Source organism: Neoarius graeffei, chromosome 3, assembly GCF_027579695.1.
Source record: "Neoarius graeffei isolate fNeoGra1 chromosome 3, fNeoGra1.pri, whole genome shotgun sequence".
Classification (NCBI taxonomy): domain Eukaryota; kingdom Metazoa; phylum Chordata; class Actinopteri; order Siluriformes; family Ariidae; genus Neoarius; species Neoarius graeffei.
This window is the reverse complement of record NC_083571.1, coordinates 79,878,906-79,893,501: the sequence shown is the minus strand read 5'-3', so window position 1 is coordinate 79,893,501 and position 14,596 is coordinate 79,878,906. Positions and strand designations below refer to the sequence as shown.

At 41.4% G+C, this 14,596-nt stretch overlaps 1 protein-coding gene across 4 annotated transcripts in view; it reads right to left on the bottom strand.

Annotated features, from left to right (window-relative positions):
• Positions 1 to 286: 286 nt before the first annotated feature.
• The window catches only part of palld (palladin, cytoskeletal associated protein), a 178,636-nt gene continuing 164,326 nt past the window's right edge, over positions 287 to 14,596 (bottom strand). For 2 of the 4 annotated variants that reach the window (XM_060917425.1, XM_060917426.1), the window contains exons 7-13: positions 13,512 to 13,661; positions 11,838 to 11,926; positions 11,230 to 11,362; positions 9,150 to 9,357; positions 8,854 to 9,019; positions 4,032 to 4,165; positions 294 to 2,069 (exon numbers count right to left, since the gene is read on the bottom strand). In XM_060917425.1, coding sequence (XP_060773408.1) covers positions 1,909 to 2,069; positions 4,032 to 4,165; positions 8,854 to 9,019; positions 9,150 to 9,357; positions 11,230 to 11,362; positions 11,838 to 11,926; positions 13,512 to 13,661 — 1,041 coding nt within the window. In that variant the 3' untranslated portion in view covers positions 294 to 1,908. Of the gene's footprint in view, positions 2,070 to 4,031; positions 4,166 to 8,853; positions 9,020 to 9,149; positions 9,358 to 11,229; positions 11,363 to 11,837; positions 11,927 to 13,511; positions 13,662 to 14,596 lie in introns of all 4 variants that reach the window. The other 2 variants (XM_060917423.1, XM_060917424.1) reach the window with 2 other exon arrangements.

Below are 14,596 nucleotides of genomic sequence, written 5' to 3'. Positions count from 1 at the left end.
GGAATATGCTGCTCAGATACAAGCATTTTTTCCCCTGTAATATTTAATTTTGTGCTGGAAAACATACATTTGGACTCTAAAATGTTTTTGTACCGACTCGATAATGTAAAAGTCGTCAAATAGAAATCTATAACAAGGTTTATATGAAGAAAAAAAAAAAAACAGTGCCTAAGACTTTTGCACAGTACTGTATATGGAGTTGATTATTTTTCTGCAACAGCACAGCTTTGAGTGTTTTATTCCTGAACAAATAAAGGCACATTTCCCTACAGGCCTAGTATTTCCAGAGAGATTTTTATTTAGATAGTTCATAAAAGCAAAAAAAAAAAAAAGTCAGAAGAAACATTTCATATACAGGCATATCAGCTTGGAACTAAAAGAACAAAATCTTTCAGCAGTCCTTAAGTATGTATTGTGTTGAGACAGAAGTAACAGCAAAAAGAAAAGAAAACTAAAAAGACAAAACATACCGAAAGGAGTTGAAGTCATATGTCTAGGCTATATTTTTGCAAGCTTTACATTTGCGCAATCCAGCTACCCTTGATTCTAGTTTACTACGATATTGTAATGTAATACAAGTACCAGCGTGACGTGTGTATGTATGTATGTATGTATGTATGTATAATAAGAAGAAAAATATAAGTGTAAATAATCCGAATGGTGGTAAATATAGAGTTAAAGACTGTGCATAAAGCCATGAGAAAATCACTAATATAATTTAATGTCTGAATCTGGCTATAAATACTCCACTCCACTGTTCTCCGTCTTCCTCATATGAAAAAGAGTCCACGGTTGTGTGCAAGTGTTAAATACACTTCTGCCATTGCTATAACTTGAACTTGTGCATGTATGTTTGTATGACCAGAAAAAAAAAAGAAAAAAAAAACCTTTATCATCCACAGCATCAGCATCACTGGTGTCTCTAATTTCTATCATGTAAATTCTTTTGAACTGTAATTTTTACTTCACATTCACTTTCCATTTAAAGTGACAGTGTAATCTCGCCACAGCCAGTACATGCCATGTTCTCCTCAGCTAGTATTCCTGCACCAAACTGCCTTCATTCCTAGGATCCCTCCACCTCAGTCACTTATGTCCACAAACACCATTCATTCAATCTCAGTCCAGTTCGGCACCTGTATCCACTTCCCTATGCCCAAAATACAAGATGGAGAAAAAAAAATAAAAATAAAGCCTGGCCTTGTGCAATATCTACGGCATCCAGACCTGGTGGATCTCTGTGGTAGTGTGATCGGTCTATCTACACTCACACTGCTGTGGTTCACATAAAAAGTTCGCGACAAATAAGGGAACGCCATTAACAGAAACCTAACTATTAGACCTATCCAATGCTGAATGTTCTCTGAGAAACACCACCCCATTACCCACAAGTCTTTCTGCGACAAAACGAACAGCAACTCAAATACAGACTAAAGCACTGAGTATCAAGTACTACACAATGGCACCATAGTAACACATGCAGAACTCGCTCTTTGTCTTTATTGAAAATTAATAGATTTTTGTTGTAAGCATTTTATCATATCTCAGGCACTATGTAGTTATGGCAGAAAAGGGGATCATTGGTGTAGGACCTCCTCCTTCAAATAAGCAGAGTGTGTGTGTACAGTCTGAAAGAAACTGGATATGACCTCACTTCCATGCCTATCACACTTCCTCACTTCTTCTCACAAGGACCAAAATAAAATCTTCCAAATTTGTAATGAATTGGAATTTCTCTGTGGAAAAAACTGATTTCCCCCCGGGATTGATTTTCTTTGGCTGAGCTTCTTCAAACATCGGAGAACAGTCGACAGATCGCTCTGGTATGGCCGTGATGGTGTCTGTTTCTGGGACAGTGGCACTGGGTTCATAGGGTCAGGGTTTATAGTGTCAAGCCGGAGCAAGCCTCTACAGGTCATCACTCTCCACCAGGGTGCCAGGGGGCAGGGGGCTGGAGTCTGGGAAGAAAGCTGCCTTCACGTCCAGACCGCGCTCGGTTAGTGCGGCGTAGCGGCTGGTCGAAGGGCGTACCTTCTTGGGCTTTGGGGTGTGTGTCTGCTGATATTGGTCTAGGAGGCAAAGAGAATGAAATTTCTTTAGTTAGGTAAAGCTAGTGATCAATTAAAAACCAACAATCACTAACGATCTTGCACAACTTTTTATTAAGCATGGAATAATAATAATAATAATAACCCTTAAGTGGAGATGACCCAAAGACAGCATGACATTACACTTGCGTCAGGGAAACATTTAGCACTTTATACATACACAATCGTTTTATTTATAACTAAGGCTTTCCAGCATGCTTTAATGGTTACTATACAAGTCCTCTCTACAAGACGCTCCCATAACAGTAGCATGATGCTTTGTGAACTTCTTGAACTCTGTCACATGTAACAGAGTTGATTTTAAGGTGGTGTTTACATTAGACCGTATCAGCAGATCATCAGATTAACGTTTTTAAAACGATTCGCGTGCACACAGCAACGCCAATACACGGATACGTTAATCACATGACTAATTAGACGGCACGTCACATGATCCCAGTGCATATCGGGCATGTGCAAGTCACTCACCACTTGCAAGTGGAAGGATGGCAAGTGAACACCTCCTCCAGCAGATAAACACACCTGGCTGTGATGTTCATGTTCTCACTGAGTTTAAGCGCCTGAAGGAGGTAAATAAGTTGAAATGTGTAAATAAACCTCAGTGTGGCTCAGCGCTTCCTCCTGCGCTCCAAATCACTCCGCCCTGAACACCCTCTGGAGGGTGCGCACTCCGGCCCTGTGCAGCTCACAGAGCGAGTGAGTGAAGCGCATGAGCAGTGATTCGGGACTGATGCTGCGTTCATGTGCTATGGGAAGATGATATTTTCCAGTTGGGAAGTGGTATTTACCAGTGTGTTGTGTTCACATGCTTTTGTTGTTGTTGACAAATTAAAGATGGTTGACCAGATTCAGAATCAGGCCTGTTATTTGGCTAAAACAATTATAGATTGCCTTGTTCATCAGCTGCAGCAGGAATATGAGTTATCAAAAGGTAAATAATGCTGAATATTTCCTCATCATGACAAGTAGAGATTTTCTTAACACATTGAATGCCATGCAGTTTTTGGAAATTTGGCTGTAGCCACAATGAGAGTAGCCAGTATCTAGATCATTGTTGGCGTTCTTTGGACAGCCACAGAATATTTTGCATTAGGCTATAATATACATATTATAATAATATAATATACATAACATGACTCGTTTAAAAGGTGAGAGTCAGCTTTCCGTAGGTGAAAACCACTTCTTTCTTGGTTCATAAGCTAGTCTTGTACCGCTCGCCGCCATGTTGAAAGGTTAAAGTTCATCTCATCTCGGCAACTCGTGTATCAAAATTTTCTACGAGTTGCCCAGTGGAAAATACCACAAGAGGGGGCGTTCATGTCTGCTTTCCATGTCGGCGTTTGGTATTTACCATAATTCCCATAGCACATGAACGCACCATGAGCCGCTGTGTGTGTGATCCCAACGCCAGCGAATCAGGAAGGTGGATGTCACAGTGACGTTGTCCAATGACGACGTCAGCTAGAGCTCAGCACTGCGTTTCCTCGTTCCTCAATGTTTACACAGCACCGGATCAGATACGAACTGGGTTGAATACGTGGGCCCTGGCGGATTCAAGTTGTTCCGCCTGTGGAGTCGTTTCCCGGCGTTTTAATGTGCACGGACAGTGCATCCGCGACGAAAACGAGACGGATACGGTCTAATGTAAACACCACCTATATGTGGTTGATGGAAAACAGTAGTAAAGTAAAGATGTAAAGATGTTAGGAAGGGGGAGGGGGGTTGCTTGGATTGCCTGCATCTATACACACACACACACACACACGCCACTTCCATCTACGTCACCTGAGTTTGGCCCTCGGTCTAAATTACATGAAAATGTTTCATGCCAGGTCCACTTTCATGACCGTATCATTTGAGCGTTAAGCTGAAGGTGTTGTAAAACATCTGTATGTGATCTGGACATGCATGTAGAATACTTACGGTGAACATCGAGTCGTGCTGTGGTAGAGACAATGCCTGCTTCGTTCTTGGCTGATACCGTGTACCAGCCTGCATCCTCCTTCAAAGCTGGCTGAATAATCATGCACAGATAGCCAAAGTTGTCCTGGTGCATGCTGGGAAGTGGAGCACATTATAGTGTTAGGCAAGGACTTAAATGCCAAAAGTGGTTCCCCCCCAAAAAAAACAACAAAAAAACAAAACTCCCACACCCAACAACACAGCAACGACTAATACGTAATTCCACCAAATCAGTGTACGCGCACACTTTGCGTCCTTCACACCAAAAACAGCACTTTTACTACTTTCTTGATGTGGTCCACCAATTAAAAAACCCAAAACTTGCTTTGGTTAAGACTAACTATTTTCTGCTGTTTTAAAGAAAGCCAGGCTCTGTACAGAAGCTGTAAATCTCAGACATCTCTGAGGTGGTGGAGACGCTGTTTGTGTACTGTACTGTGTATGCGCTCCCCTTTACAAGGCCTTGCCTGTCGCTGTTTGTATATACATATTGTAACCTTTTAGCCAGCTTGTCAACTCCAGCTGCTCAGAGTTGCCATTTATGGAGCTGCCGGTGTGCTACAGCTTCGCCTGCTTTGCGAATGAAACCTACCTCCAGAGAGAGAGAGACAAATTTCATCTCTCCTCATGTCTGTATGGAATGCTGCTTTTACATGGGCACTTGCGCCGGAACAAGTTGCCCGTGTAAACACGATTTGTTCCGGAACAATTTGACACCAGTGGACACAACCTGCTCCACTTTACATGGTGGTGCAACTTGTTCTGGAACATCTTATTCAAAGAAGCCTGGACTTCATTGTCTATCCATTTGTCCATGTCCCCCCTCCCATTTTTAATGCTAAGAGCTGTTTACATGGACTTTTAAAAATACAGTAGCAGTTGCTGGTGCTGCATTAGCTCATGTGTTCAACCAATCGCCATGCATTTGCATCACTCATGGTTCCTCTTGTGCTGGGAGAGTACCTGCTCTGAAGTACCGGGGAATGGAGCTAAAAGTCCCAAAAAACAGCATTCTAAAAACTATGATTGTTCTCAGTTCCTGTAGTGCAGACACACAAAAAAGGAGGAACTTCCTCCAACGGTTCTAAGAACTATGGAAAAAGTTCCTCCGGTCTGAAAGCGCCTATTGTTTGGGAAGACTTCACACAAGACGACGCAATCATGGTGAAGAAGTAGGAGCTTCCTAAAATTCTCAGTGAACTCGAATGGAAAAATGCTACAGAGCAATACACCGCGTTCCAAATTATTATGCAAATGATATTTTTCTCTGATTTTCCTAAATGGTCGATGCAAATGAGTCAGTATAAGTCATCAACCGTTAGAGTATAAATCGAATTTTATTGAACAAACCTCCCAATGAGAACAGTATTTTTTTCAAAAATAATTAAACAAACAAACTCTCAAAATGCACTGTTCCAAATTATGCACAACAGAGTTTCAAAACATTTTATAGGCTGTAAATAACTGAAAATGGTCATTTTCAGAATTTACAGCATTAGGAGGTCATATTTACTGAAATCAAAAGCTATTTCGATCAAAAACATCTTAACAGGCCAAGTTACATGTTAACATGGGACCCCTTGTTTGAGATCACCTTCACAATTCTTGCATCCATTGAACTTGAGTTTTTGGAGAGTTTCTGCTTGAATTTCTTTGCAGGATGTCAGAATAGCCTCCCAGAGCTGCTGTTTTGATGTGAACTGCCTCCCACTCTCAGAGCTTTTGCTTGAGGATACTCCAAAAGGTTCTCAATAGGGTTGAGGCCAAGGGAGGATGGGGGCCACACCATGAGTTTCTCTCCTTTTATGCCCATAGCAGCCAATGACACAGAGGTATTCTTTGCAGCATGAGATGGTGCATTGTCATGCATGAAGATGATTTTGCCACGGAAGGCACGGTTCTTTTTGTACCATGGGCGAAAGTGGTCAGTCAGAAACTCTATATACTTTGCCGAGGTCATTTTCACACCTTCGGGGACCCTAAAGGGGCCTACCAGCTCTCTCCCCATGATTCCGAGCCAAAACATGACTCCGCCACCTCCTTGTTGGGACATGGTGGCCATCCACCAACCATCCATCTGGACCATCCAGGGTTGCACGGCACTCATCAGTAAACAAGACTGTTTGAAAATTAGTCTTCATGTATTTCTGGGCCCACTGCAACCGTTTCTGCTTGTGAGCATTGGTTAGGGGTGGCCGAATAGTGGGTTTATGCACAACTGCAAGCCTCTGGAGGATCCTACACCTTTATTTGCATGAACCCATCTGTGCTCTGAATCAGCCACAAATCTCTTCACAGTACGATGATCACGCTCAAGTTTTCGTGAAGTATCTAATGTTTTCATACCTTGTCCAAGGCATTGCACCATTTGACGCTTTTCGGCAGCAGAGAGATCCTTTTTCTTTCCCATATACACTACCGTTCAAAAGTTTGGGGTCACCCAGACAATTTTGTGTTTTCCATGAAAAGTCACACTTTTATTTACCACCATAAGTTGTAAAATGAATAGAAAATATAGTCAAGCCATTTTTCTGGCCATTTTGAGCATTTAATCGACCCCACAAATGTGATGCTCCAGAAACTCAATCTGCTCAAAGGAAGGTCAGTTTTATAGCTTCTCTAAAGAGCTAAACTGTTTTCAGCTGTGCTAACATGATTGTACAAGGGTTTTCTAATCATCCATTAGGCAGCTGGGCCATAGAAGGTTCACGCTGCACGCTGCATGCTGCACGCTACACGCGTGTAAAGAAAAGTGGACAAACGTAGCATGACTTGCTCTGGGCCATAGAACAGCGTTCACGTTGCACGCTTCACGCGTGAAGCGAGAAATGAACATGCACACTTTTTTCTAGGCGTGAAGATGGAAATTCCAGTCAATGCATGCGGTCACCGCCACGCCAGCCAATCAGAACGGGTCTAGGGAGATAACTCTATGCTTTCAGGGGAAAACTTCAGAAAAAATATAATTGAATGGTATAATTGAAAAATAGTTCTTCATCGGGATTGTCAAGCAGATTATAGAATGTTCGGTGAAATTCACCACGGGTTTCTCTCAGAAGGAAGTGTTCTCGGCTCCAAATTCTGTTCCTTTTTCTCTTCCTCTGTCTCAGTAAAAGCAGAATGAGGCAATCGTCGTCATCCGAAGAGTCCATATTGTTGGTTACTCGGTCAAAGTAGAACAGACGCAACACGTGAACATCCAAGCATGAAGTTTAATGGCCCAGGGTCCGGTTCTTCACGTGAACGTGTAGCGTGTAGCGTGCAGCGTGAACCTTCTATGGCCCAGCTGCCTTAGCCTCCTGAGGCAATGAGCAAACACATTGTACCATTAGAACACTGGAGTGAGAGTTGCTGGAAATGGGCCTCTATACACCTATGGAGATATTGCACCAAAAACCAGACATTTGCAGCTAGAATAGTCATTTACCACATTAGCAATGTATAGAGTGGATTTCTGATTAGTTTAAAGTGATCTTCATTGAAAAGAACAGTGCTTTTCTTTCAAAAATAAGGACATTTCAAAGTGACCCCAAACTTTTGAATGGTAGTGTAGCTTGAAACCTGTGGCCTGCTTAATAACGTGGAACGTCCTTCTTAAGTAGCTCTCCTTTAATTGGGCTCACCTGGCAAACTAATTATCACAGGTGTCGGAGATTGATTTCAGTGAGCCAAAGAGCCCTGAGACACAATACCATCCATGAATTTAATTGAAAAACAAAAAATGTAATCTTTGACACTTAAATCCAATTTGCATAATAATTTGGAACGTGTTATAAAGACCTTCAGAATCCTGGTCAGTACAACTTAATAATATGCATTAGCCACAACTAATCTAGGTGCACCATGCAAAATTTCCCCAACACACTCCCACATTAAATGATAAGGAAGGTCAGAGAGAAGCTGGCAGTCATTCGAAAAGAGTTGCAGGACGACCTGAAGGCAGGGTGCATCGTAATACTTGGCTGCTTTTCTGTAACTGGTACTGGGGCATTACATGTTATCAAAGGAAAGGTGGATGGAGGTGTGAACTGGAACGTGAGAGGAGAATTTCATCTCATCAGCCAAGACAGTGAATCTGGGGAGTTTTAACAAAACAACCACCTCAGACAGAATCTCATGGAAAATTTACAGAGGATTTTGAAATTTGCGAGGCCATCAAATTTACTTTTGGAACATTGGGGAAGTGAAGATGACCGGACAAGATGAACGGACCAGAACTGAGCCACAACGCTGCAAAAACTGAATTACTTCTTGTAAACGTCTTGATGTTGTAATTGCCAACAATGGTTTTGCAACAAAAGTACTAATGTTGGTAATTTGCGGTGTCTGAATACTAAATACTGTATCTTTGATATACTTATGAATACATACTTTAAAATGTCCATACTTCTAAGACAAAACCAAAATAAATGTGTCTCAATTTGAAGTGGATATATATTTATATATAGACTGTATATTAGGGCATGTCCATATAATGTTTTTCTCTGGAAGAAAAGTGCTAACAGGGCACTGGGGAGCGCTTCATCCCAGTGCTTCATCAAAAAAAGCTTTAACACATGGCTGCACACGTTTTGTTTCTATGACAATATCGACAACATATCTCCACTCTAATTGCTGTTGTGCAATTTAAAAAAAGGAGGTGATGCTAGTCTATTATTCATTTGTTATTCTTAGGCTCCTATTTGAGGTTTTTTTTTTTTTTTAAATATAAATCATTTCATGCACTATGATCAGTGAAACTTGCGGTTCAGTCAACAAAGGCTGAGTGATGAAAGTAAAATACCTTATCCTGTCTGTGTTGTGAGTGATTGACTCATTCTCTTTCTTCCAGAAAATCTGAGGGAACGGGACTCCAGACACACGGCATTCCAAGCGCACAGGGTGACCCTCGGCAACGCTTGTGTTCTGGAGTTTCTCGAGGAAGGAAGGAGCTTTGTGCATTTCTTTAGCTGTAACACAGAACATTAAAAACTGTTATGTGAGACATTTTAGCACTAAACAAATGACAAATGGTTTGTTGTGTATAAAGGTGTTCACGTCTGTTCTTCTTCATTATCAGTAAAGGTTGTGGGGGAATACCAGCAACAATGAGCTCCAGGTTGAAGGAGTTCTGTCCGGCCCGGTTGCTGGCAATGCATGTATAAACTCCTGCGTCTCTGCTACTGACAGGCTCGATTACCAAGGAATGGACTCCGTTCTCCCTCACCAGCATTTTGTGGGAGGAATCTGGACGGATGGTGTGGCCATTCAGCTGCCAGATCAGATCAGGTGTGGGTAACCCACTTACCTAAGGAGGATTAGACATTTCTTGAGTCAGTTGTTCTGACGAATACATTCTAGCAAAATTTTACACATGACTTTCTTGCACTGCTATGCCAAATGGTCTTTCTGCTACTTGAAAGCTGATACGGATGTGATATGGATGCAACGGCTGGTGCTCAGTGGTTTCCCATGGGAAATGGGATTATGTTAAAAACTTAAGCTCTTTTGTTAACAATCCTCACTTTAGAAACCTAATACTTGCCCCACCCTCGGGTGTGTCCCCCCGTGTGTGTGCATGCGTGTGTGTGTGCAAGCAAGAGAGAGAGCAAGAACACGAAAATAAATACCACCAAATTATATTTACAAATCACGTGTTCAGTTGCACATCTATTTAACCCTTTCATGCACATCTTCCACACGTATGGACTGTCAATTTACGGCTGATTTTAATGAAAATAATAAGCTGTAACTTGCCTCCAAATCAGTTTTCATTAAAGTCATTGTCCTAATTTCTGCTGCTTTCTAACTTTCTACACAAAATTCCAAATAAAATAAATTTGATTCCAATAAATGGCTTTTTTTTTTTTACCTGAATAAAAAAAAAAAAAACCTTAAACCCCCCTCCCATTCAATGTCAAATGACATTCATGCAACATGCAAATATAACTTAAAAAAACAAAAACACCTAAAGGGTCTGGATATGTTTTTAAACAAAGTTATGCATGAAAGCATTCACATGAACTCTGTCGCTCTCGATTACCTGCTATTCTTAAATGCAGCACGTCTCTGGTATATTTATTTCTTATTAACTTAAATGTTTTTAGTTAAATATTTTTGTACCAGAGTGTAATTAATGCCTTATTTTAATTCCATTTTTTGTTTGTTCGTAACACTCCTAATCTGTATAAATTTTGTACACGTTCAAAAATTATATGGTCTATAATTCTGTTCAACATTTAATATTTTAGACCTCAACGTAAATTTTTTAAATACAAACTTTGGAAGGTTATGTACGTATTTGTTTGCAAGTTTCAATGTTTTGTCCCTTTTTACTCAAGGTAATCCTGCACACATGGACAATCTGTTATTTTTTTATTAGAGAGATCGATAAAGTAGCGTTGAATGGAGTAATCCCTTATGTTTTCCGTTCATGTTTTCTGCAGATCTCGCGTGCATATACATCACATACACACTACAGAGGGCTCTAGAGAGGAAAAGCAAATGCTTTGGTCCCATGTGAGAGTTTAGCCATCCCTGTCCTCCTGCACTGAGGGACGTTTTTGGCTTGGAAAATTCAGAGCTGCAGAGTGGTAGGAAACAAATCAGTAAGAAATAAATACCAGCAGCCTCTTTGCATGAGTGCAAGTATAATACTCCTGATTATAGGCTTTTTAAAGCATGTGGAACAGTGTGGCTTCAGTATAATTATGCAGCATGGCACAAAGCGAGAGAGAGAGAAAGAATGAGGAAAAACGAATAACACTGATCGTGGACAGAACTGAAGACTCGAGCTGTACTGTAATGAAACAAAACAAATATTCTGGATCAAACGGTTAACAAAATAATGAAGTAAATATCCAAGAGAATATTTCCAGCATTCTCGTCTTTCACTGGAAGCCATTCGTCATTTGAGAGGCGCTGAATCATCTTGCCTCGAAATTGTTTGGATTTTTTTTCCCCTCTCCAATGTGGAATGCACAGGGAGGAAACATTTCACAGATATGTGTGTGTGTGTGTGTGTGTGTGTGTCACACACAGACGCACACACTCTATAAGAAAACAAACATTACACAATTGTGTACAACAAGCACTGAATATATCAGAATATCAGCCTATACAGAGTCTCTTTTGAAGTTAGCGTGGAGTTAAAAGACCGTGTGAGAGATCACGGCCTCACCTTACAGTCCATGCGACAGAGTCTCCCCTCCTGGACAATCAGATCACCTGGAGCCTGCAGGAAATGGGGGCGGAAGTGACGCTCCTGAATGTTCTCGTTCTCTTCGCCACCATCCCTGGATCTGGAGCGGGGTCTGTCCGAGGAAAAGCAGTTTAGGCAGAGTAAGAATGAGAGGTGCCAAGAGGACGGAGGACTAAAGCGGTCTAAAATGTTTACATGATCATACTGGAAATCATGCACCTGCCTTTTATAAAAATAAGCTACATAAAAAAACACACTATGTTGTTTCTTTGTTCCTTCAAACGTTTACAGGAAACACACCTAACAACATTCAGACTCACACTGTACTCTATCAGTTGTCTTTTAAAAGGTCAGCTTTTTGGAAAAAAAAAAAAAAAAAAGTGTTCAAACATGCAGGCAGCTTTACTCGAAGACACACCCTCAGCATATTCATAAAAAGCCTGGATGAACCAGGAGAGGTTAGCTATCAAAACACAAATGACTCAATCTCAACCTTCATAAATCATAGCACAGGAAATCAAAAGGGTGCAATTACAGGTCAGATGATGGATACGGCTCTGCTTCAAAAAAGGATGAAGCTTGTTTACCTGCGGATGTGGCCAGGTGTAGTGCGCTGGCTCCGCCCCCTCTGGTTCACTGCCTGCACCATCATCCTGCCGGTGCAGCTCACTCTGCCCTGAGAGAAAGCAAGACAGGGAGCAGATTATTCACGGCCTGTGTATTCTTCAATACAAAAGTAGTGTACAGGACTATAATTTTTCTTGGAATTATTCAGTAACTACAGTCTGGGCTCACAAATACATTCTGGGAATTTAACGGGTTAACATGTTTCCAGCGCGGCGGCACGGTGGTGTAGTGGTTAGCACTGTCGCCTCACAGCAAGAAGGTCTGGGTTCGAGCCCCGGGGCCGGCGAGGGCCTTTCTGTGTGGAGTTTGCATGTTCTCCCCGTGTCCGCGTGCGTTTCCTCCGGGTGCTCCGGTTTCCCCCACAGTCCAAAGACATGCAGGTTAGGTTAACTGGTGACTCTAAATTGGCCGTAGGTGTGAATGTGAGTGTGAATGGTTGTCTGTGTCTATGTGTCAGCCCTGTGATGACCTGGCGACTTGTCCAGGGTGTACCCCGCCTTTCGCCCGTAGTCAGCTGGGATAGGCTCCAGCTTGCCTGCGACCCTGTAGAAGGATAAAGCGGCTAGAGATAACAAGATGAGACATGTTTCCAGCATTAATGTAGAAGACAAGAGAGATGCAACTTAGACTACGTTCAGACTGCACCCTGAAACGACCCATATCTGATTTTTTTGCCCATATGCGACCTGTATCCGATTTGTTATTGACAATCTGAACGACACAGATCCGATTTTTTCACATGCGACCCAGGCCGCTTGGATATGTGGTCCTAATTCCGATGCATATCCGTTATTTTCACATGCGACTGCAGTCTGACCGGACAGGTCGCATTCATGCGACCTACACGTCATCAACAAGAGACAAACGCCACTATTCTGCGTTGGCTAATCCCGCCTCTTTGGTGGAAAACAACAACATTTGTACAGTTTTCAGAATTTAAATAGACTTTTATAGAATTGATCAAGCTAATGGTGGATTTGGTAGGGACCTGGATGTTAAACCATCCTGTATTACAAGATAATAAGACTGTTCTGGAAATTTCCAGTAATTTGACACCTTCGGTCTCATTAGTCTGCTGCCCACATTAATCAGATTATTGTGTGAGTTCCGCCGCCGCCACAAAAACCACATCGCCAGGTCTCGCGTCATCTCCATGCTTTACTTGCAAACTTGAAGAGTGCCCTTTTTTTTAGTTTACGTATTACGTAGATGTGCTTATTACGTGTCAATTTGCGCATGCGGGACACTTTTGGGTCGTTTTCCGTTCATATTGGAGATCGCATACAAGTCTCATATAATTGGTAATGTGAACGGCCTAACAAAAAAAATCGGATTTCACAACAAATCGGATATGGGTCGTTTCAGGTTGCAGTCTGAACGTAGTGTTAATGACTGTGTATGGAAGTGTGTTAATGGTGCATACACGCTTGGTTCTTCAAAGCTTTGGTGAGTGTGTGTAGCAATTACATACGTTCATAAAAGGAGTCATTATTCGCTCAAACACATTTCACCTAATCATATTTAAGGTCTTGGAAACCATCTTTTTAGTTTTGCATTAACAGCCTGAGAAAATGATCTAATCTCTATCCTAAATCCTAAGGCCAAAATGTTGGGATCAGACATGCAGGTGTTACCCCAGGATTGCCAGCCATGATGGTGTAGTTTCCGTCGTCATCCAGAGAGGCAGCAGCTGTGTGCAGAGAGCAGGTCCCATCTGGATCTCGACTGATGCGGTAGTGCTCGCTCCGTTTAGAGATCTGTTTTCCATCTTTAAACCAGTACACCTACACAAAACACAAACACAACACATAAATGGCATTCTCCAACATTCTGTTTCTCATACAGACGTGCGCATGTGTATATATTATCTGGACAAGTGTTTTACTGGGAAATACACCACTTGTATTTTTCAGACGAGCTACATCCAGAACATGGAGAACCAAAACCGTGACAAATCTCTATGTCACGCATGAGGAAATCGATGAATTGGTTTGATAAATTTGAGTACTTTGTTTGTGAATATGTCTATAATAATAAAAAAGAAAAAACCCACCATGTTGGCTTGAAGATATGAAGTTTACATTGGAAAAACTCACATTTTTCATACAACATACATGGCGGGTCTGAGTGACATTTCTTGATATTTCGCTCAGATGACTATCACTCCCAGTGTTTTCCTGCTGACTAGACACACGTTGTCAAAATGGCAAACCGGCTCAAAATTTTAAATTTTTATTAACTTGGTTTCTTTTTTTGTGATGATATATTCATATAATATAAAAGAACATTACACAGTGGCACGAAGATATGAAGTTCATCTTCTTGTGTTTAAAATATTTTCACTCGTGACTATGTTTATCACTTGAATATAAACTTCATATCTTCGTGCAACCACGTAATATCCTCTATATTCATATAAATGTACACACACACACATGCACAAGTATAAAGATTATTGTGCACCTACATTCACTCTCATGAAAATTGAATGAAAAATGGGAAGTGTTTTTCTATGTCCTGTGTGTGCATATAGAGAGAGAGCGAGAGAGAGAGCGCAAAAGAAGAGAAAGCACCATAGCCATATATGGAAGGAATCCCAGCAGTGATTTGTCAGCAGCAGACAAACATCAACTTTAATAATACTAAAACTCCACTGTTAATCCCCATTAGCTTTTCCTCTCTCTCTCTCTCTCTCTCTCTCAATAAAAATCCTTCAACT